Below are 20,971 nucleotides of genomic sequence, written 5' to 3' on the forward strand. Positions count from 1 at the left end.
AAACAGCAAGACCTTTTGTCAATTGCGGGGGCAGAGGTCAATATGTCTTTCTATAGTTGTGTTGTTGTTGTTGTTGTTTCTCTACACCACTGTAAATGAGGATTCTTCCTCAATTATCTTTCGAGGTAAAATAAAGGTTTAAAAAATGAATAGCCTAAATGAATAAATCAAGTTGAAATGACACTGTGCCTTTAAGAAACAACGTCATCGCCCCTGCTGCGCTTCCGTGTCTGTGACGTTTCCTCACTCCCGGCATGCACGCTGGAAAATCCAATGGCGGGTATTTGTACGAGACATGCGTAATATGAGCCACCGTTTGTTAATTATAGGCGTTAATGTTGGTCACTGAAATTTAAAATTGAGACTCGCCGTGCGTTTCGCCGTATTTTCGAGGATAAAAGAAGCGAAGAGTCTGAGGACCAGAGCACATTGTTACTGTTGTACTATTATCACGAGGCTCTGCTTACTGACACTAACCGAAACTGAGCCCCGGAAGGCTGTGTGTGAGTGTCTGTGTGTGTGTGTTTGAGAGAGTAAGTGAGTGAGTAAGTGTGTGTGTTTGAGTTGAGAAATAGCTTCAATAGATCTGAGATCTGCAACTAGTTCTAAAACTAATGCACAAACAGCTTTCTTAATGGGACGGAAGAAGTTAAGCTAGGGCAGAAACTTGTCGTCCATTCATTTCACCAATCTTCTCAGCGGCAATGATCTCGCTAAGATTATCAGTGTTGCTATGGCTATCATTGATAATAACCGATAATCAAGTTAGCTGTACCTCCAGATTAAATATACCAAAAGTGTTGCTACCACTCGCCAGAAGTACAAGGATTAACTTCACACTGGAAACTACTGAAGGCTGCTACAGATGGTAAGTGGGTGGGATATAAAGTCTGCCTGATTAAACCTAAGCAGAAGCATGCTTTATAAACTAGTGTCATATTTCAAAGGGCATGTGAGGCCACATGGGCGCAACTGTACTGTGTACACTGTAGTTAGGCAGTGTCTGGGGGCAATAAAGCAGCTGAAACCTTTGAAGTAAGTCAAAGCTCCAGCAACACTTGTGGTATAGGAGAACTTAATTAATATTACTATCTGTTTTTATTCATATTAGTATTGATATCTGTTAATAAAGTTCGTCTATGCTACAAGTGTTGCTGGAGCTTTGACTGTCTTCAGACTTTTTTTCCTTCTCTATGCACCTTGGAAGTAGGTGAAGTTGTGCCAGAAGCCTCCACCCTGTTTCTAAAACCTTTGAAGTAGACAGTGATTTCTGCATGTTACTTCACCTTTTTCCAAATCTGAAAATGTTATTCCCCATAAAATATTTCATTCAATGATAAACAAGTTAAAGAGAAATTCTTACAGTGGCATGCAAAGATCTGTATGGCTACTAGAGCCAGACCGCTATATCAGTCAATTGATGTTATTGGCCTATAACAGATATCAGTATCAGTGTTAATGACGCCTGATATGTGCCAATATTTTTTTAAAGATACATAGGCTGCATTTTTTTGTATATTTAATCCTTTTTTCCTTTTTCGAGTTTAATATACACATATTTAATTCCCAGTGAAGTTTACGGTTTCAGTGCACTGGTGTAGTTTTATAAAAACTAAGTTGCCCATGAACTGTAAAATATCACAGCCTCCATTCTTTGTCACAAGTGTTTGGTAACCACATTTGGGAGAAAAAGCGTGTTTATGAATATATAAGATTATCGGTCAGGCTCTAACGGCTACTACTTACTTACAGTTCTGTATTTGGCTTGTTTATTCTGGTCTTATCCCTACAGGTTTTCCACCAGGCCAGAGGTAGCGAGCATCCAAGCTCTGGATGAAGAGAGAGACAAAGGCTGCTCCAAGAGAGCTGTTCTACAGGCTCTCTCCACCCAGCCATCCAGACTCACCAGCATCATTCTGGCAGAAGATGTTGGTAAGTACAGTAATATGCTTTAAAAGTGTCTCATTCAAGTGTGGTTCTTTTTATTGGAGTTGGGACATGAATCCATTCATACTTTAGGTTGTGTGTGTGTGTGTGTGTGTGTGTGTGTGTGTGTGTGTGTGTGTGTGTGTGTGTGTGTGTGTGTGTGTGTTAATATGAGGAGAACAATACAGGCCTCGACATTTATTATTGTAATGTTCAACCTCAACCTCTCTGGAGATTTTGCAAATGTATTAGCACATTTAAGTAGATATTGAAGCATGCTTTTGCTGACTGCCCACAAGTTTTGCATACAGATGCACCACAGATGTACGGGCATGCAAATGCAACATGAAAAACCGGAACACCTGGAATAGTAGCGTTGGTTTCCAACAGCAAGAAACACCTGGAAAATGAGAGAAGGTGGAATACCCTGGAAACTGTTTTAATTATCGTCACACTTTGTTTTATGTTTAGCTCAGAATTAATTACACCTGTATATGTATATGAAATATATACATATTTATGAATATATGATAAAAGGCAGTTTATGGTTTGTCACACTGCTCTAGCTTCTGAAGTGTTCTGATTTCACATAGATTTATGGCAGAATATATACGTCATAAAGTGCACCCTATTGAGTATTGTGGGATAGTAGTCTGTTATACCAACTGTATGCCATCAAAAATCCCCTTGAAAATAATCTGAAAAGAATGGAGCCTCTGAAATGTGCAGTCTAAGCAATTTCTTAAGTTCAAACTGGTGATACAGAAATGTCTTCAGAATGTAAACTTGTCTTACAAAGCGCCATTCTGTTGCACAACACTTTGTCCGCTTGTCATCTGTCGTCTATTGCACGGTTATTGTCGTGGATGACTGGCAGTTTGAAGCGTTTGCTTTGTAATAAAACACATTTTTAAAAATCAGACACTTTTTCTGAAGTAAAACCCACTTAATAACAGGGGAAAGACTATGGTCAGACCATAGTCACTGACTTTGAATGTGGTCTAATTCGCTCAAGCTGTTTGGGGTTAACCAAAACATAATCTGATATAATATATCATAAAACAGCTCCCTTAGCAGACCAGGAAAACCACAGTGTTTGCTGGTAGAAGCACTAGCACTGGATACTTTAGAGATTTTAATCTGCATAGTCATTTCCATACACAGCATACTTTGCGCCTCAGTGTTACTATACCTTTTAAAACGCCAAGCCAATTATTTCTGAATGTCCAAAACTGGGTTACGGTACAGGTATGTGTGCCGTATTTAATGCCCCCCCCCCTCTCTTCCACTTGCAGTTACAGGGCAGGTACTACGCTGTGATGCCATTGTGGATATCATCAGTGCGATCCAGATTGAGTCCACCACCAGAGAGCTACATCTTGAGGACTCACCACTGGCACTCAGAATTCATGCACTGGACTCTGAAGGTCTCATTTACTGGCTTATCACAAGTTAACAGTTAACTTGATTCTCATTATAAACCGCTAGCGTTACTGATAATAGTCCCTAAAGACTATTAGGAATAATTTACACTGTCCAACAATTCTTGTATTATGAGTCTATATACGCTACAGTATTTTCTATAAAGAGTTCATGTCATACTGCTTTAAAGATTTCTTACAGTGACTGAGCTGGCTCTGGGCAGTGTTTTCTTTCTCCTCAGGCTGTTACTGTGAGGTGGCTGTGTTTGTTCTGTTAGAGTAGTCCCATTTAAGGCAGATACACTTAGTTTAATGAGCTGTAGCTACAGTCTGATTCTTTCTGATGATGGCCCCAGGGTCTGGTATTTTGTTTTTGTTTGCTCTGGCCTAAAAGCACATTTTAGATTCCTCAGAAAAAGTAGATTGCAAAAGGAGTATACTGTAATGAAAATGCCTATTGGTTTTGTTCTAGCTAATTCGATTGCCAGGAGCTTTCAAACAGTTGTGCGCATCTTCTAATATATTCTTCAGCATAGTGTCTTAAGCCTAATAACACAAGATCTTAGATTTAAGGTTTGTGATTTAAAGAAGTAGCAAGTCTGACTCATGTCCTGTTTTTTTATGTTACAGGAAACACCTTCAGCACCCTCGCTGGTCTAGTGTTTGACTGGACCTTAGTGAAAGATGTAGATGTGAATGGATTCTCTGATTCTTACAATTCATTACGGTAGGCCTTCCTATGTTAGTACTCTGCCTCAAAGTCCCCTTAGCTGTCTGCATAAGTAAATATGGAGATAATTACACAATCTAAGTTGATATGCTGTCCTTACTATAAAACCACTTATTCAGTGATTCTGTTGTTTTGCCAAATTATTATAATCTTTGCATGTTGTCTCTTGTTTTCTCCTCCTCTGGGAAATGATCATAATTGAGGTCAGATGCAAGGGTTGAGTTTTGTCCCTTTTCCTCTCCTCAAGGGTACTGAAGTTCTCCGAGTCCACATACAAACCCCCTGGATACATATCTGAAATGGAGCGTGTTGGGAAACAGGGTGATATTATTTTGGTTTCTGGACTTAAAACAGGACATGCTAAATTAAAGGCCAAAATACAAGAGTCATTGTATAAGGTAAGCTGCAGTTGCTAAGATATATTTCTTGTTTTTTGGTTGTTTTTTTTTTTTTTTACCTTAGCAAAAATGTTAAACATACTATATTGTTAGAGTCATAAACAGCTTCAAGACTATTCTGGTCTAACTTTAAGGTGGTAAATCACAGGAGAAAAATAAACTCTGCTTAAATTGTGTCCTGTGTGATGGTTAATATCTTTAAATAGTACTGATAGTAAAGTTGTCAAATACTTGCCCACTTTTTTTGTCATCCATTATTTCCACATGTTATTTTCCCACAAAGAGCAAAGAAGATTTATTTTTAGTAATAATTTATTACTACATTCTGCTTTCACATTTTTTTGTATTGATTTGTAGCCTCACACTGCAGCCAGTTCAGTCTAGTTTAGTGAAGCAGGAAGCTCAAGCTGAGCTATTCTTAAAAGTTATGATATCTCTGCCACAGGATGTGGGTGCAGCGGAGGTGAGGCTGCTGATTTTGGAGAACATAATGCTGAGTCCTGCACATGATGTCTACTTGTTGGCGGGAACTTCCATCCGATACAAAGTCCTGAAGATAAAACAGGGCACGATCGCAGGTCTGACTCTGTTCAGTCATTTTACTCTGACCACAGCTGTTGTGCTGTTTTTGTAGTTTTATCTAGCACAGTAGTACTACACATTATCACCATAATGTTCAACCATCAGTTAACTACCTGAAATTGAAGTAAAAAATGTTTGTTTGAGTCTCATGATGTTGCTAAGAGACGAGCATGTGTCATTTCCTTCCTTTTAGTTTCAAATCTCTGTGTGGTGCAGAAATGCCGGCTCCTAAGCTAATTTGTGTTTATCTTTTGTTTGTAAAGAGCTCACTATGCCCTGTGATCAGTATGAGCTGCACCTCCAGAACAGTGTGGTTGGACCTAATGGAAATACAGAAATTATTGTAGCCAGTCTGGATCAAAAAATCTCCACAGTCACAGCAATTCAACTGGGACACATCAATGTGGTGCTGGACCATAAGAGTATCCTTCTTTACCATGACCTCTTCAACTGTTAACATATAGTCTTGTTATTTGTGTTATTGAACTGCAGTGATGTTAGGCACTGTTTATATCAAGTCTAATACAATTAAATGTATAGCTGTAAATGTCAATGAGTGTGCCTGATTTAATTTTCCTTAGCAGCTTCTGTTAAGGCCTTCGAATGCAAGGAATCTCTCGCCTCCCCAATAGCACTCTGCATGTGGTTGAACCAGGTTACCTTGGTCAGTCTCTTTCACTTACTACTAAAAATACAATGAAAAGCATTTCATAATGTCAGTGATAAACAATCTGTTGATCTGCTTTTTGTTGTTTAGGTTTTAAAATTCATCCAGGAGACAGCTGGGCTCTCGAAACAGGCAGAGTGTATGATATCGTCATTGAAGTATTCGATAAATCCGGCAACAAAATCTACCTCTCTGATGTGAGTATGCTTCAGTAAAATGATTAGCATTGTAAACTTTACTTCCTATTTTGACAGTGATTGTGGAAGTCAACCATTATGTTCTTGTAAAATGAAGTCAGTAATTTTACATTTCATCATAAAAGAAAGATTTAGGTAACTTTTAATGCAATGTAGCCAGAAACACTTGTACTAGAGTAGAGAGATGAATTGCATGCTGAGCCTTCCTGCACTGTCCTTTGAGTTTTATTAACCAATATTTCAAACCAGTGGTGAGAAAATGCTTACCCTTGAATCTTTGAAATTATGGACAAATCTAAATACATGTGATGCATATGTTATTTATATATCTATATGTATATTAATACATAGACAGTAGTTTAAATGTCTGGTTTATTTTGATTTGGCAGAATGTCCGTATTGGCACCGGTTTTCCTTCGGAGTACTTTGAAAACCTGGAATCTTCTCTGAATGGATCATATCATCGTGTCAAAGCACTCAAAGAAGGCCTGACTCTCATTAATGCTACCCTGAAAGCTGTTGTGGATGAAGTGAGTTTAAATGCAGCTTCTTAATTGTTCATTTGAGCTGGAGCATCATTATTGCATTAACTTTCTGCCAGTACAGTACAGTATAGGGAGCTTGAACATTTCCTGTGGCCTCTGCTGTCTTTCAGAATGGAGAGGTCCATGCACTCGCCAACCCAGTCCACAATGAACAGGATGTGGAAATCTATAACCCTATAGTTCTTAGTCCCAGTATTCTCACGTTTCCATGGCAGCCCAAGGTCGGAGCTTATCAGTACACAATAAAGGTAATTATTCTTTATTATAGAATGCATGAGAAACTTTGTGGTTGAATGTCTTTGAATCGGTCAAAGGGCACAAGTGTCGAGCATATGACACCCTTTGAATGATTTTGTACCAATTACTCCTATTCATACTTTGCCAAAAAACTCTGCATTAAGGTCATTTACCACGGAGTCTGGATGTAGGTTAAAAAATAAGAGTTGTTATTTTGTTGGAAATCATAATTCCTGTTCTCTCATGCTTGTGACAGGCCACAGGAGGGAGTGGAAATTTCAGCTGGTCTTCATCGAATACAGCTGTAGCCACTGTGACGGTGAAAGGAGTGATGACAACAGTCAGTGACATTGGCGTCAGCATAGTTTATGCTCATGATCTCCGCAACCCACTACACTATGGACAGATGAAGGTAAGTTCACATTGGAAAGCTGACACATTGATTTAAAGAAAGCACAACTGTTAAAGATTCAATTATGAATTAGAAATTATGAAGCAATTTACATTTGTGAAGTCTTTTTTTATTATTTAAATGAGTGAACAGGTTGTTATGAAACACACAGCATGTTGATTGATTTCTATGCGAAGAACCTGAACCGGTGTCTACCACAACAAAAATAACAAAAATGGTGGCATCGAAGTAGGCACACCCTGCAAATATTAGCTCTCCATCAACCACTTCAAGTTTCACAACACCCCTGCAATGACAGCCACAGTGTGTTTACACGCATCACATGCAATAGTCTTGCTTGCATGCAACAGAATGTTGAGCTCACGTAATGGCCACCAGTGTCACTAGTGAGAAGGAATTTATGATTGCTACATATTGAGCCTTTAAATGATATTAATATGGTATTTATGGCAAAGGTGATCATCCTGATTACTTTCTTTAATTAATTTATCAGGTTTATAATCATGATTATAAAATCTGCCAATTGGGGGGGGGGGGGGGGGGGGTTAAAACTTTGTAGTAGTTGTGGCTAAAACATTATATGCCATGCATGTTGATTTGCATATTGTGGAAACTCAAGTATTCATCAGGTGTTGTGGTGGACCTTATTTCTTTATTTTTAAGGCCCTGGAAGTCAGCTTTCTTGATCAGATTTTTACTGTGATTAATAAGCTGGTGAACACACAGTTTTGTGGAAATGAAACATTGTGGTTATTGTACATGAGATTTCTGCCTGTGCTGCTTTATCTGTGCTCTTTCTGCTGGTTTGATATCGGTGGCTCTGTCAGAAATGGTGCCCAATCACGATTTAGCAGTATTTGAATTCAAATGTAATGAAAGTGGGTGGGGGGAGGAGGGGTAGTTTGTTGGTCTTGTCAGGCCACTGTCTTTCAAATCTGTTCAAACCACACCCATACAGTCTCGAAGAAGTAGATTAGAGTGTTTGAGTGTCAAGCTCCTTATATATAATAGATTAGAATGGTTTGTGTCCCCAAGTTTTGATTTTAGTTTTGTTTAAATGTTCAAGTGCTATAAAAGCCCAATGTGCTTTTCCAAGAGCCTATTACAGCTTTGTTGCAGTTTTATAGCTTGAATCTCCCATTTTTACAAAGACTCTTGATACCTCTTTGACAATGTTTTTTTTCCTTCAGGTGTATGTTGTTGAGCCTGTGGCGATGGACTTCGCTCAGTGCCCAGTTGAAGCCAGGGTGGGCCACATTCTCGATCTACCCCTCAGGATTTTTGGCCTGCTGGAGGAGGTGGAGATGGACCAGGTCATGTTGAGTGACTGCTCCCACTTTGACCTGCAGGTTGAGGAGGGGCACCGTGGCATCTTCCAGCTGCTAGATGGTGAGTTCAAGTGACTGGACTAGACTGTGATTGCAACTGTGAACGTTTGAGGCTTATACTGGAAGGATAAATTCAGTAGGATACGTATACCTGTACTTAACCAACAGTATGGGCACATTCCCCTTTAACGCTGAAGCATTTTTAATTTTAGCTTATAGATTGTCATTACACCCTTTTATTTCCTGAAAAGTTGGACATTTTTTTCTTTTTGTAATCTTGTATTATTAATTAGAAGAGTAGAGGGTGAGCTGGGACAAATAATAAAACCTCTGTGTACTCCAGTGTGGTTTAAGATGGGAAGATAAATGACTTTGCCTGTGTGAACAATTGTGGCTATTTGTTCATTGTCATACTGCATCTGTTTTGGCTTCCTTCAACCCTCTTCCTGCTCATCCAGGGAGGCTGGCACCAGGCCAAGATCACTGCAGCGGAGTCAGAGCCAAAGCCCTGGCCCCCGGTTACACCACGCTTTCTGTCAGCTACACCCACGGCAACGTTCACCTCAGTGCCAAGATCACAATTGCTGCTTATCTTCCTCTCATGGTGAGTCCAAAGGGCTCGTCCTTCCAGTTCCTTGCTCATCATGAACTTTGAGACATATGGTTTTGCCCCCTTTTATACAAAATGGATATTTCTTAAGTCCTCTAGACTTAATGTTGTACAGCTAATTTTCTTTTGGGTCATTTTTAATTGTTTATTTGACACATTTTCTTCTTGAATGAGCCCAGGGATTTGAAGGGTGTAATCATCTTGAACTTTACCTGAAGTCTTTGCAGTGATTTTCTTTTATTCTTTCGATTCACCTCAAAGCATCAATTAGCTTTTGTCTTCTAAGAAAACAAACTCTCTTACACACACCCCTGCACATTCACACACACACAGTCTCCCTTTACAACCAAGGCAGAAATGTGATGATCAGTGAGTGTTAAATTTTCCCCCTCTCCGGTTTCCTCTGCACTCTATGCATTTTAATTATGCATTATACACTTGCTACGCTGATTTTGTTTTCTACACCTTGGCTCTACTACTGCTCAGGAATGAAATTGACTTCAAATGTTGTGAAAGAATACAAAATCCAGCGGTATGACCAAATCTTCTATCATGAAACATTTAAACATGATTGAATATTACATCCAGGTTATAACATGCTGTTTGATGCCACAATTTTGAGTCTTTTTTTTTCTCCACATCATGAGTAGTAGTATTCAAAATATTGCTGACATATTTGTGATGTTCCTTCACTCGTGGCAGTTGAAGATTGACCCAATTTCTTTAGTCTTTGATACTGTGTAGTTAAGCATAACATTTCCTCAGCTAACTTCCTCTTAACACAAGAATTGTCAAGCTGATTTTTTTTCTCTTTTTTAATTGAAGTATCTTTCCCTGTTGCTTTTTTGCAGACCCACTTACTGTGTGATTCGATTTTACTCCCCAAAATCTGTTGATCTTTTGTAAAGTGAAAGCCTTTCTTTAGTTACGCTACAACAGTTTGAACTTAAACATTTACATTTGGCAGGCCATTGACCCTGTATCTGTGGCGGTGGTGACTCTGGGATCATCTAAAGACATGTTGTTCGAAGGTGGGCCACGGCCTTGGATTTTAGAGCCCTCCAAGTTCTTCTGCAGCTTGCGCGCTGAGGATGAAGCCAGTGTGAGCCTCACTCTGACCAACCCATCATCTCACAACTATAACCAGCACTGGGTCAGAGCATCATGCAGGACCCTGGGAGAGCAGGTAGGATCTACTGTATTCATATTTAGTCTATTAACAAATTGTACCTCAAACTTAATAATCCTCCTATGAATATTCATGTCACCACTGTGTATACAAGACTATCCTCATTGAATTATTGTGATGGCTGAAAAAAGTCATAGACATACAACTATAGAAATCTGCCATTAGCTTTTTACTGAGTTGTCTTTATCTTTCTTTTTCAGGTGCTGGAGGTGACGGTGGGGAACAGGGCTAGTGTGACCAATCATTACCCTGCTGTGGAGGTGGCAGTGGTGAAGTTTGTATGTGCTCCTCCGTCTCGCCTCACGCTGGTCCCAGTGTATACCAGCCCACGTCTAGACCTGACCTGTCCACTGCTGCAGCAGAACAAACAAGTGGTATGTATGTGTGCACGTGTTTGGTTGACAAGTTTCGACAAGTGACCCCTTACTGTGTTTACTGCATGTATTTTGTTTTGTAATAGAGGTATAGTAGGGTCCAAAGTCTGAGACCACTTTCCCATTCAAGTGAATCTTTGTTCAAAAAGACATCCATCGTTAAAGAAAGCAATACCTATCTTACAAAAGGATTAGTGTAAAAAACAAAACAAATTATAGTCGCTGTTAGATTATTAAAAACTACCTTTATCTTAGTGATGACAATGATAAATAATGTTTTGCCATAATGAAAACATAATGTTTGGAAAATTATTTCATCATGTAAAAACCCTTTTTCTAGGTGCCTGTTTCAAATTACCGTAACCCCATTTTGGACCTGGCTGCTTTTGATCAACAAGGAAGAAAGTTTGACAACTTTAGCTCCCTGAGCATATTGTGGGAATCCACCAAGGAGTCCCTGGCCAGTATTGAACCCACAATGCCCATGGAGCTTCAGCTGTTAGAGGATGGCAACAAACAGATGAAACTTCACGGTACAACTCTTCAACTTGCCTTAAACCTTTTGTTGATGGGTTGTGTTTTGTTTTGTTGTTAAGATAGTGGGCGGTTGGCCTAGCTTTTCTCTTCTGTTTAGACATTTGGAAGATAATTAGGAAAAAACAGGGGAGAAAAATCTGGCAGGATGTAAATTTTACACAGCGGAGGCAGACAGAATGATGTCTTTGCCTGTTACTTGGAATACATTCTTGTTGTGTTTTCCTTTGTTTCTATAGATTAGTGATGGCAAAAAGTATTGAGTACTGTTTGTGTAATCTTTTTTTGTTAAAATTTTGTCTTCTATGGCAGGACGTCAGACAGTTCTTGTACACCATCAGACGGGGATTGCTGCCATTAGAGTGACAGCTCTTGGTTACCAAATTTCACATCTCGCAGCAGCCCAAGTTCCCAGTCCAGTAAGTGCAAACAATGGCTCAACCATTTATAAAAAAAAAAATAACTTCCTCTTAAAAAGCAGAAGCAGCTGTGTTAAGTAGTGTATTTTTCATTTCACCATCAAATTGTGCCAATAATGATTGTCATCATACCTGAGCGGTTAGTCTCAGATTAGACACTGACCCATATTCAATGGCTGTGTTTTAAAACTCACCTATTCAAAACACATGTAAACTGATAACAATGCTATCCTGATGCATTTCCCATAAGGATCATTTTGCAAACATTCTTTAAGGTTTAGATTTTGCCTTCCTTATGTGGAAATACGAGCATGTTTTCTGTTGATGTATTTACATTTTTCACTATAACACTTTTCACTCTTCTTCTTCACTCTGGACAGTATGACCCGTTGATCCCAGTCTCAGCCACTCTTGAACTTCTGTTGGTTGAAGATGTGAAAGTTTCTCCTGATACAGTAACCATATACAACCACCCAGATGTGCGGGTAAGAGACACATTTATCAGTGTGGCGGTCTCACATGCAATTTACTGACAAATCAAGTCGTTTGATGGCTTGTTTTACTCAAAAGAAATATAGTTACATTTGATATTCAAGGATTTAATTTGGATAAAAGCATTTTTTTAAATCTTCACTGCAAAAAAAAGGAAAATGAAATGAATTTCTTTGTTTATACAACTGATATAAATGTTAATAATCTTGCCTAAGATTCCTTGGCAACATGAATGTCTTGCACTGTTCCCTCAGTGGGCCCCCCTCTCTTAATCCTGTGTGATATAGGAGCAGTGTTTAGCAGGTGTTGGGGTTAAGTAACAGCTAGTGACCTGTGTAAGAGGATTTTAGGTGTGAGTGTGGTCAGAGGTCCCCTTTAATGTTACATGTAAGACGAGCTGTCTGTCAGAAAAACATGACCGTGAACTGGAACGGTGTCTGAATAACCTCCAAATATGGAATTGTTTTAGTCGTATAATAAATTTCGGCATTGTCACAGAGCATTGATTGTATTTTTTGTCTTGCAGGAGAATCTGGCCCTGAAAGAGGGTTCAGGGCACTTTTTTGTCAATACCAGTGTTAGCGGGATAGCAGACGTGGTGTTCCAGGATGGCCAAGGAACAGCTCAGGTAAGCATGAACATCTGGACGATGTTTGTGAAGGACTACTTAAGGAGAATACACAGTTGTGATGACTGAGTCATTCCATTACAAGTCACCTAGGACCTCCCAGTTCAGTTCTTGGATGTTCTTGAAAAACAATCATGTGAAAACTTCTAATATATTCATGGGTCCTTAAAAAATCATATAGCTCTACTCTAAACACTTTCAGTTGCAAATTATCCCTTCAATTTCTTGGGAGTTTAGTAGAAATTTCAACCCAATCCAGTGCAAAATACGCAATTGGTGAGGCCTAAAATACATGTATAAAGAAATTGCAAAAATGATGCAATTTAGTTCCAAACCCCAAACTTCTAAAAAAAAGGATTGGAGTAGAGCTATAGGATTTTACAAGGTCCCATGAGTTGGCATGGAATGACCCTATAGTTATTTTTCTTAGTCGAATGGTGTACACGAATGAGCATTTTTGATTGGCACAGCAGTGATAGGGGCAGGTCCTCCTCGTTGGCGGGACAGGTGTGAATGAACCGGTGCCCAGCTTGAAAGAGCTCCTGTGTGTCGCTGAATGTGTGCACTGCTGACTGAAAGACGTCTTCTGCCTCCATTTATCTGTTCACTGCAGTGTGTTGGATTCATGTTGATGTGTATTTAAAGACATTTCAATTTGTGGAAAAAATTGCAAGGGGGAATTTATATTTGAAAAAAAGTCTAATCAACCAAAACTTTCGCGAACCCTACTTGCAGTACCTTCACGGACCCCCTAGGGGTCGCGGACCCCTTGTTGAAGACCTTCGACTAAGAAAAATAATTAAAGTGAATGCATAGAATTGAGATTTATTCATTTGAAAATATCTCTTTGATTTGCTGTGTGTTCGTGCCCAGGTTACTCCGGTGCGCCCAGGTGTGGTGAAGGTGATGGTTCATGATCTTTGTCTGGCATTTCCAGCACCTGCCGAAGCCACAGTACACGTTTCTGACATCCTGGAGGTCTACGTGAGAGTGGTTGACAAGGTCAGTTTCAGGCCCCATAATCCCTCAACATGGAGGGTGCAGGCACTGCTTGACTTGATGCTATCAGCTATCAGTACCACACATTTCTAAAATGCCTCACTGCCTCACATCTAAGCACTAAATATGGTTGTCGTCTTTTTCCTTCCCAATTTTCATGAAATTCAGCCTGTCTTGAATTACTGTCATTAGGTTGTCCCTCCCTGTGAATCAAAAGTATTTCCCTAATCATGTCATTCACATGGATTACAGGTGGAGATTGGCAAATCTGTGAAAGCTTATGTCAGAGTCTTGGACGATAACAAGAAGCCGTTCCCTGCCAGCTACTTTAAATTCATGAATCTAAAACTCAAGGCTGCTTCTGCAATAGTCTCTCTAAAGTAAGTAATGTGAAACTTTTTGTCTACATTGAATATGTGAGAACATGCAAGGCTTTATGTAAATTTCTAAACGTCTCCTCTACAGACATTTATCGGAGTCCGCAGAATATGATTCTGCAGTTTTCCTGGTGAAAGGTGCCACAATTGGTCAGACCACTCTGTCAGCTGTTGTTGTTGATAAAAATGGGAAAAAAATTGCATCTGCCCCTCAACAAATTGAGGTATAATTTTTGAAATTGAATGAATTTTGAAAGTGTCAGATATAATTGTGACTCTTGTATATGTTACACATGCTGTGCAAAATAGGTAACTTTCTTGTTGTAATTTTTAGGTATTTCCACCATTCAAACTCATCCCAGGAAGAATGACTCTGTTAATTGGAGCAATGATGCAGGTATGTGAAATATTGATGCTTGGGCTCTGCCTAGAAACAGCTGGCCTCTGTATATCTTGCCAAAAGAGTTAATTTGGTCTTCAGTCTTCCAAAAGAGCCCTCTGCCAGGACCCTTCTGCAAGATGACGTTATCCTAATTGCTCTTGGTTTAAGCATCCAGCTCCCCTTTCATTTGGCTCAACACAAGCTCTAATTAGAATGCAGTTACAATCTATCCAAGAAGCCTCCTAATTGCTGAACATTAAACTCTGTAATATACACACACCACACATTATTTATGTTGGAGCTTCATTTTTCTAATCTTGAGTAGTTTAATACACAAAGGATAATGGCTTTCAGCAAATTACTGTCAGACTCAGTATTAATCAAAGATATTGACTAAAACATCAGTGTTGTCAAGATCACTCAAGTAAGAGTGATACTCATATTTTTTTTCATCTTTTCCTGTTTCTTCCCTTTTCATTCCTGCTGCCATTTATAGATCACATCTGAGGGGGGTCCTCAGCCTCAATCCAACATCCTTTTTTCCATTTCCAATGAGGAGATCGCCTCTGTTAACAGCATGGGTCACGTCAGAGGTGTTACTGTTGGTAATGTCACTGTGACTGGACTGGTCCAAGCTGTTGATGCTGAGACTGGGAAGCTAGTTGTTGTGTCTCAGGTAAATATATATGTGTATATGTAGAAGTTGTGAATTAGTGGATAGCTGACTCACCATTTACAGAGAGAGGCTTACTCTTTTCTGTCCTCAGGATCAAGTGGAAGTTGAGGTTGTGTATTTGTCAGGCATTCGAATCAGAGCGCCTATCACAAGAATGAAGACAGGGACACAGGTATGTTGCTTACCACAAAATTAACGCCACCAACATTACTGTTTTTGCAAAAGACTGTCCCTAGGAGTGATATTATTCTTACTGATTGCCTTGATTCATCTTGTTTCTTTTTCTAGATGCCTGTATATGTGATGGGAATCACCAATAGTCAAACACCCTTCTCCTTTGGCAATGCTGTACCTGGTCTGACCTTCCACTGGTCCACCACCAAGAGAGACATCCTGGATGTTGAGTCAAGACACGTTGAGGTACCCTGCACTCAGGGCTTTTGCTCTTAGATTTGATAATACGTGCAGTTTCTGCCATTGAACCATCCCTATTTTTGGCTCTTGTTGCCCCTTAGATCTTTTTATCAGATTGATAAGATGTGCTGTCCCTGCATTACAGTATGATTAAAAACCAGCATCTGCCTTGTCTCTACTTCCCTGTCAACTTCTGCCTTGTCCCTGCTTCCTCATCACTGTTGCCATTTTATTTGATTTGCTGCTGCTATTTTTACCATTTCATAATGGGTGGCTGTCTTCTTCAGGCTAACGTGGAGCTCCAGTCAGAGCACAATTTTGGCATGAGGGTAACTGGAAAGACAAGAGGGCGGACAGGACTCAAAGTGGTGCTCAGAGTTAGTGACCCCATGGCTGGACAGCTAGTGAACAATCTGCAGGAGTTCAAAGATGAAATTCAGATCCAGGTACAACTCTCATTCTGGGGATACACCCAAAAAAACATGGCTATAAACATCTGTGTGTCCTGGAAATCAATGTAATGTGGTATTTTAAATGTGTGGACATATTTGATAAAGAACCCTATTTGTGGACTACTTTGCCTATCATTATCATGTCCTGCTGCTGCCTCTCCAAAATAGAGGAAGTTGATGTTAAAGGCAGCAGAGCACTGAAGTTGCTGAGCATTGGATATCTGAAGCTGTTAACTTCAAGTGATAAAGACTGCAGATTAGTTGGAGCTGAATGCATCCAGCTTCAAGCTGCATTAAACTATGACATGTCACTAGAACCAAAACATCAAAGAATGATTAAAGCCCTCTAATAATTGGAGTCTCAACATTTTGCTTTGATCAAGGTCTATGACAAGCTGCACATGCTTAATCCCGAAGTAGAGGCTGGGGAGATACTGATGGCTCCGAACTCAGCCCTGAAACTCCAAACTAACAGGTGAGTTACAAGTGCCATCAGAGTATTTTTTTTTGTCTTTTGGCCTCCATAAAACTCTAAATACACATGCATTTAAAAAGGTGCAAAGGTGTATTTTTCCCAGAAGTTTGTCAGAATGGAAAAATAACAGCATACCTAACTCAAAGCACTTTGGCGTGATTGTGTTTTTCAATGTGCAATAGGGATGGTGTTGGTGCACTCTCCTACCAGATGCTGGATTTTCCTGACCAGGTTGTTATCGCTCAAGTAGATGATAAGGGCCTCCTATTCTCTGGCTCTCTCACTGGAATCTCTTCTCTGCTGATCACCTCGCAAGAAGCCTTTGGTGTCAATCAAACTCTCATCCTTGCTGTGAAGGTCAGTTTGAGAGCCACTGCCTGAAAAGGGTTACAGGTTCATGGTTTTAAAAGCAGTATTCTTCAGATATTGACAGTGAAATCCATCACTGAAATACCAAATTATTATACAGCAATTTGTGATTAGAAAGTATGAGAATATGTCTAATGGAGTTAGAAAACAGTACAGGATGTTAGTTCAACCAATTTGTCCACACTACTGTACATCAAGGAATGGGAATGGTTAAATGTGAAGCAGTGTTTGGCCTAAGAAGAATTCACAAGGGATATTCTGCTCTCATACATTTTCTTTGTATAAATATATTCAGCATGTCAAATAGTCAACTAGGAATCAATCATTCTGAATCATGAGATACATGAATTGTTACATCTCCTACTGGCTAATGTCTGGCCACCCTGTGATGTAGTACTGACCCTTGAAATGACAGCAGACATTGTTCTTGTGGTTAATGAGTGCAACACTGGTTTTTCTCTCCATTCTTCAGGTGGTGCCTATGTCTTATGTGCGCTTCAGTACCAGTCCAGTGCTCTACACACACACCAGAGAGAACCTGAAAGCCTTCCCACTGGGCGTAGTGATCACATTCACTGTCCACTTTCACTCCAGCACCGGAGAGGCTCTACACAGCTCCAACTCCCAGCTCATGTTTTCCACTAACAGGTCAATCACCACAACAACCTACAGGGGTCCTTGTAGGCTCCCCATTATGTTTCAAGTGCACAGCGTGGCAGTTCATACATTGATAAACAGTGTGATTCAATGACTGAAACATGGCTTTTATATATATATATATATATATATATATATATATTTATATATATATATATATATATATATATATATTGATATAGATATATAAATGTATCAGCTGGCATGTTTTTCCACATTCATTGTTTTCTACATTGTTGCAGCGTACACATTGTTACACAATATTGATTTTGAGAGCTTGATTTGAATTTATTTCACATTTTATTATATAAATCCACAAAAGATCTCTCCCGAACACAATGTTTTCTGTGCTTAGCCAGTGAAGTGATAAACCGTGCAATTCCTAAACACACCAGTAATACTAATTGTTCAGACTGTGCGCATTAATATCTGTACCGTGCAATGAGAGTAGCTAAGGTTATGGAAGAGTTTAATGGCAGGCTCTACTTCGAGCTCACAACATTAATTTACTGGGCTGTTCCCTCAACCTCATTTCAGATGGAGTTGTTTCCACCTGAGTGAGGAGCTAAATTAATGGGAGTGTTGGGCAAGAAGGTGTTTTGCTGCACTCCCACCAAGGGACTCCCTGATCTGTCTGCACAGTAACTTGATTTTATTACCTTGTACTCCAGGTGCTGACAGACAATTTTAGGGGGAAAGTATCAAAATCAGGGTGGTAAAGGGCTGATAGTATTGGGACTAAGAGGGCTGGCCTGTGATTAGATCTTGTTGAGTCTCTAAGGAGCCAGTTGGATTTTACTGGTATCTGAATTGGCAGCAGTTTGGCCCTGTTTGTTCAGAACAGATGCTATTAAAATGGAGGTAGAAAGACATTTTTAGGGGGGAAAAATGTAAATAAAAACGAATGTAGAAGTATCACAGCCGGAAATAAAACAAACAAGCTTGATTTCTTAAATATTTTTAATAGTATCGGCCCAATTATTACTTTACAGATCTCCACTACATTTTTCTCACTTGCAGTATATTTGTATTCATGTTGTGTTGTTTTTTAAGAAACATATTAAGAAACTGTAATGATAATTCAGTCATTTACTAATTGCATTTACTGACTATTTTCTTTACAATGTACAAAATTTTTAAAAAAAAGTAAATCCGAAAATGTGAACCAGCACAATGGTTAATATGTTGGTTTATTACAAGTTTAAATTGTCTTGTAGTATCCCCTCCATAAACCCATTACTAGTTTATTAGCAATAAAAGGTAATAAATCCATAAAGTAACATGTTTGTTTGTTCTTCCCTGCAGAGATGACCTGGTGCAGGTGGGGATTGGGCCTACTAACAATACTTTGACAGTGAGGACAGTCAACGTAGGCCTCACTCTTCTTTCGGTGTTGGACAATGAAAACGTGGGCGTGGCAGACTATGTTTCAATACCTGTGGAGAACGCTATCCACCCATATGAAAGCCACAGACTGGTGGTGGGAGACGTGATCTGCTTCTCTGCGCATTTCACCAACCAAGATGGTGAGAGCTCTGCGTGTCTTTAAACAACAGATTTACTCTGTTATATGTAAAATCAGAAAATTACTATTTTGAACAGACAGAATAAAGAAAAGCATTAAAATGTTGGCTTAAGATTTGGCCTTTGATGATGACAGCCTAGTAGTTATCTATTATCTGCCTTTGTGTCCTTCCACAGTATTTATGCAGTTTAATTATTTCTTCCTTGTGATTAAGTGGCTTTTAGTACTTCTCTTGGCCCAGGAGATCCCCACATATTTTACCTTGTACATTAGAAGTAGCTTTAGTTTGGCAACGTGTACATGTTTTTAAAAATCTGGACATTATGTTCCATTTTCTGCAGGTGTTCATGGTACTTGGAGCTCTTCTGCTAATGGCGTGCTTCAGATTGACCCTAAAAGTGGCGCTGCTGTAGCCAGAGATGCTGGGACTGCTACTGTGTATTATGACATACCTGGTACATTGAGAACATACAGAGAGGTATGTTATCTTTACATAGCAACCACTATCTTAGCTACATTGTTTCACTTGACTAAGTGATAAAGCAGGAGGTGTACCCTGTTTTTTTTTTTCTTATCTTTTCTTGATACTCATGGCTGTGATGAATGAGCTACAAGAAACCGATTGAGTGTCCTAATTATGCAAACAGCACGCCACTTTGGTTTCTTTATTTCCACTGTTGACACCTCCCCAGAGATTTTGATCAGTGCATAATACTGTATCAATTCTTCAGCAATATATCATAATGAGAATAAAAGTACAGCAGGTGTATCCATCATCACCTCTTTAACACAGTGTATCTGCCTGACAGGTGTGCATGTGTGCATGACATGACTCTCACAGGATAAATTGGCTCTGTCTCAGAGTGTCACCATAATATATCTAGTCATGATCCTCCCAGCTCATGAGATGAATGTAACCTGCTATTTTATATGAATATTTCTTATTAGTGGAGTGAGAATTGATTGAATTTGATGAGGAGTATTTTATCTTCAACAGAAAGGTGCTCACTGCTTATAAGCATTTTAATGAAACCAACTGAAGGAAGATATGTGTTTTGTTTATCAGTGTGAGAGGAGACATTGACAAAGGAAGCAGTAATCTAATATTAAACACTCAAACTGTGTTTTAATTAGTTTGTTTCTCTGACAGTCTGATGTGATTGATGCAAACAATTAATTGTGGATGTAAATTATAATGTGAGTATTTCAAACACATACCTGAATCTTCTCAGGGTTTATTGACTGTTTCCTTTCCCTGTTTGCCTCTGTAGGTGGTAGTGGAAGCAGCAACAAAAACAGCAGCTGTGGCGCAGGCTACTCCAATCAGGAATGGCAAAGAAACCAAAGTCCTACTCACTACCAGAGAAAGAGGAACCAACCTCATCGGTACTGAACTGACTCAGTTTTTTCTAAAGCATTAGTTTAGGTCCTTCTCTTCTTTGTAACTGCCATATTGAAAAACTGAAGATGCATAACAATGAATGTTAGAATAAATAATATAACTTTTTAATTTAATTTAGGTGTGTAATGAAGCACACAGATTTTGCAGGGTCTTATGATGGTGTGCTTTACCCTGCAGGAACCTGCTCTCCCGTCCAGACTGAAGCTATTTCTCAGTTGCAGCCAGAAACGTCTATCAGCTGCCATCTCAGCTTCACCAGTGAAGTTGTTGATTTTCCTGCTAGTGACGTCTTCAAAACACACACCAGCTTTGACCCCAGCATTGGTAAGGCTGCTCTGAATTCAGACCAGGTATCATACATGCTTCAAAGTGAGTCTGTTAGATATAGACTGTGAACATTTTGAGTCATTATTTCATTATATTCATTTGGCAAGGTAATAGGGACAAAATCAAATATCACAATATTTTTGATCATATATCAATATACTATCATATACGATCATATATCAATATACTATTACCTACAGTATTATAAAATACTGTAGGGATGATTG

General features: G+C 39.2%; 1 protein-coding gene across 1 annotated transcript in view; it reads left to right on the plus strand.

Annotated features, from left to right (window-relative positions):
- The first annotated feature begins 636 nt into the window (after positions 1-636).
- nup210 (nucleoporin 210) overlaps positions 637-20,971 on the plus strand; it is a 28,377-nt gene continuing 8,042 nt past the window's right edge. The window contains 35 exon segments of the mRNA XM_053317986.1: positions 637-868; positions 1,793-1,932; positions 3,222-3,353; positions 3,978-4,074; positions 4,325-4,475; positions 4,921-5,053; positions 5,321-5,479; positions 5,653-5,721; positions 5,815-5,921; positions 6,311-6,451; positions 6,577-6,714; positions 6,960-7,115; positions 8,306-8,504; positions 8,902-9,047; positions 10,021-10,239; positions 10,443-10,616; positions 10,957-11,149; positions 11,463-11,569; positions 11,950-12,054; positions 12,588-12,689; positions 13,563-13,691; positions 13,941-14,068; positions 14,154-14,289; positions 14,400-14,462; positions 14,944-15,123; positions 15,215-15,295; positions 15,412-15,543; positions 15,825-15,983; positions 16,373-16,464; positions 16,647-16,821; positions 17,306-17,481; positions 18,796-19,016; positions 19,357-19,493; positions 20,287-20,401; positions 20,595-20,741. Of these exon segments, the coding sequence (XP_053173961.1) occupies positions 705-868; positions 1,793-1,932; positions 3,222-3,353; positions 3,978-4,074; positions 4,325-4,475; positions 4,921-5,053; positions 5,321-5,479; positions 5,653-5,721; positions 5,815-5,921; positions 6,311-6,451; positions 6,577-6,714; positions 6,960-7,115; positions 8,306-8,504; positions 8,902-9,047; positions 10,021-10,239; positions 10,443-10,616; positions 10,957-11,149; positions 11,463-11,569; positions 11,950-12,054; positions 12,588-12,689; positions 13,563-13,691; positions 13,941-14,068; positions 14,154-14,289; positions 14,400-14,462; positions 14,944-15,123; positions 15,215-15,295; positions 15,412-15,543; positions 15,825-15,983; positions 16,373-16,464; positions 16,647-16,821; positions 17,306-17,481; positions 18,796-19,016; positions 19,357-19,493; positions 20,287-20,401; positions 20,595-20,741 (4,903 nt within the window). The 5' untranslated portion in view covers positions 637-704.

This window comes from Scomber japonicus, chromosome 4 (genome assembly GCF_027409825.1).
Source record: "Scomber japonicus isolate fScoJap1 chromosome 4, fScoJap1.pri, whole genome shotgun sequence".
Lineage (NCBI taxonomy): Eukaryota > Metazoa > Chordata > Actinopteri > Scombriformes > Scombridae > Scomber > Scomber japonicus.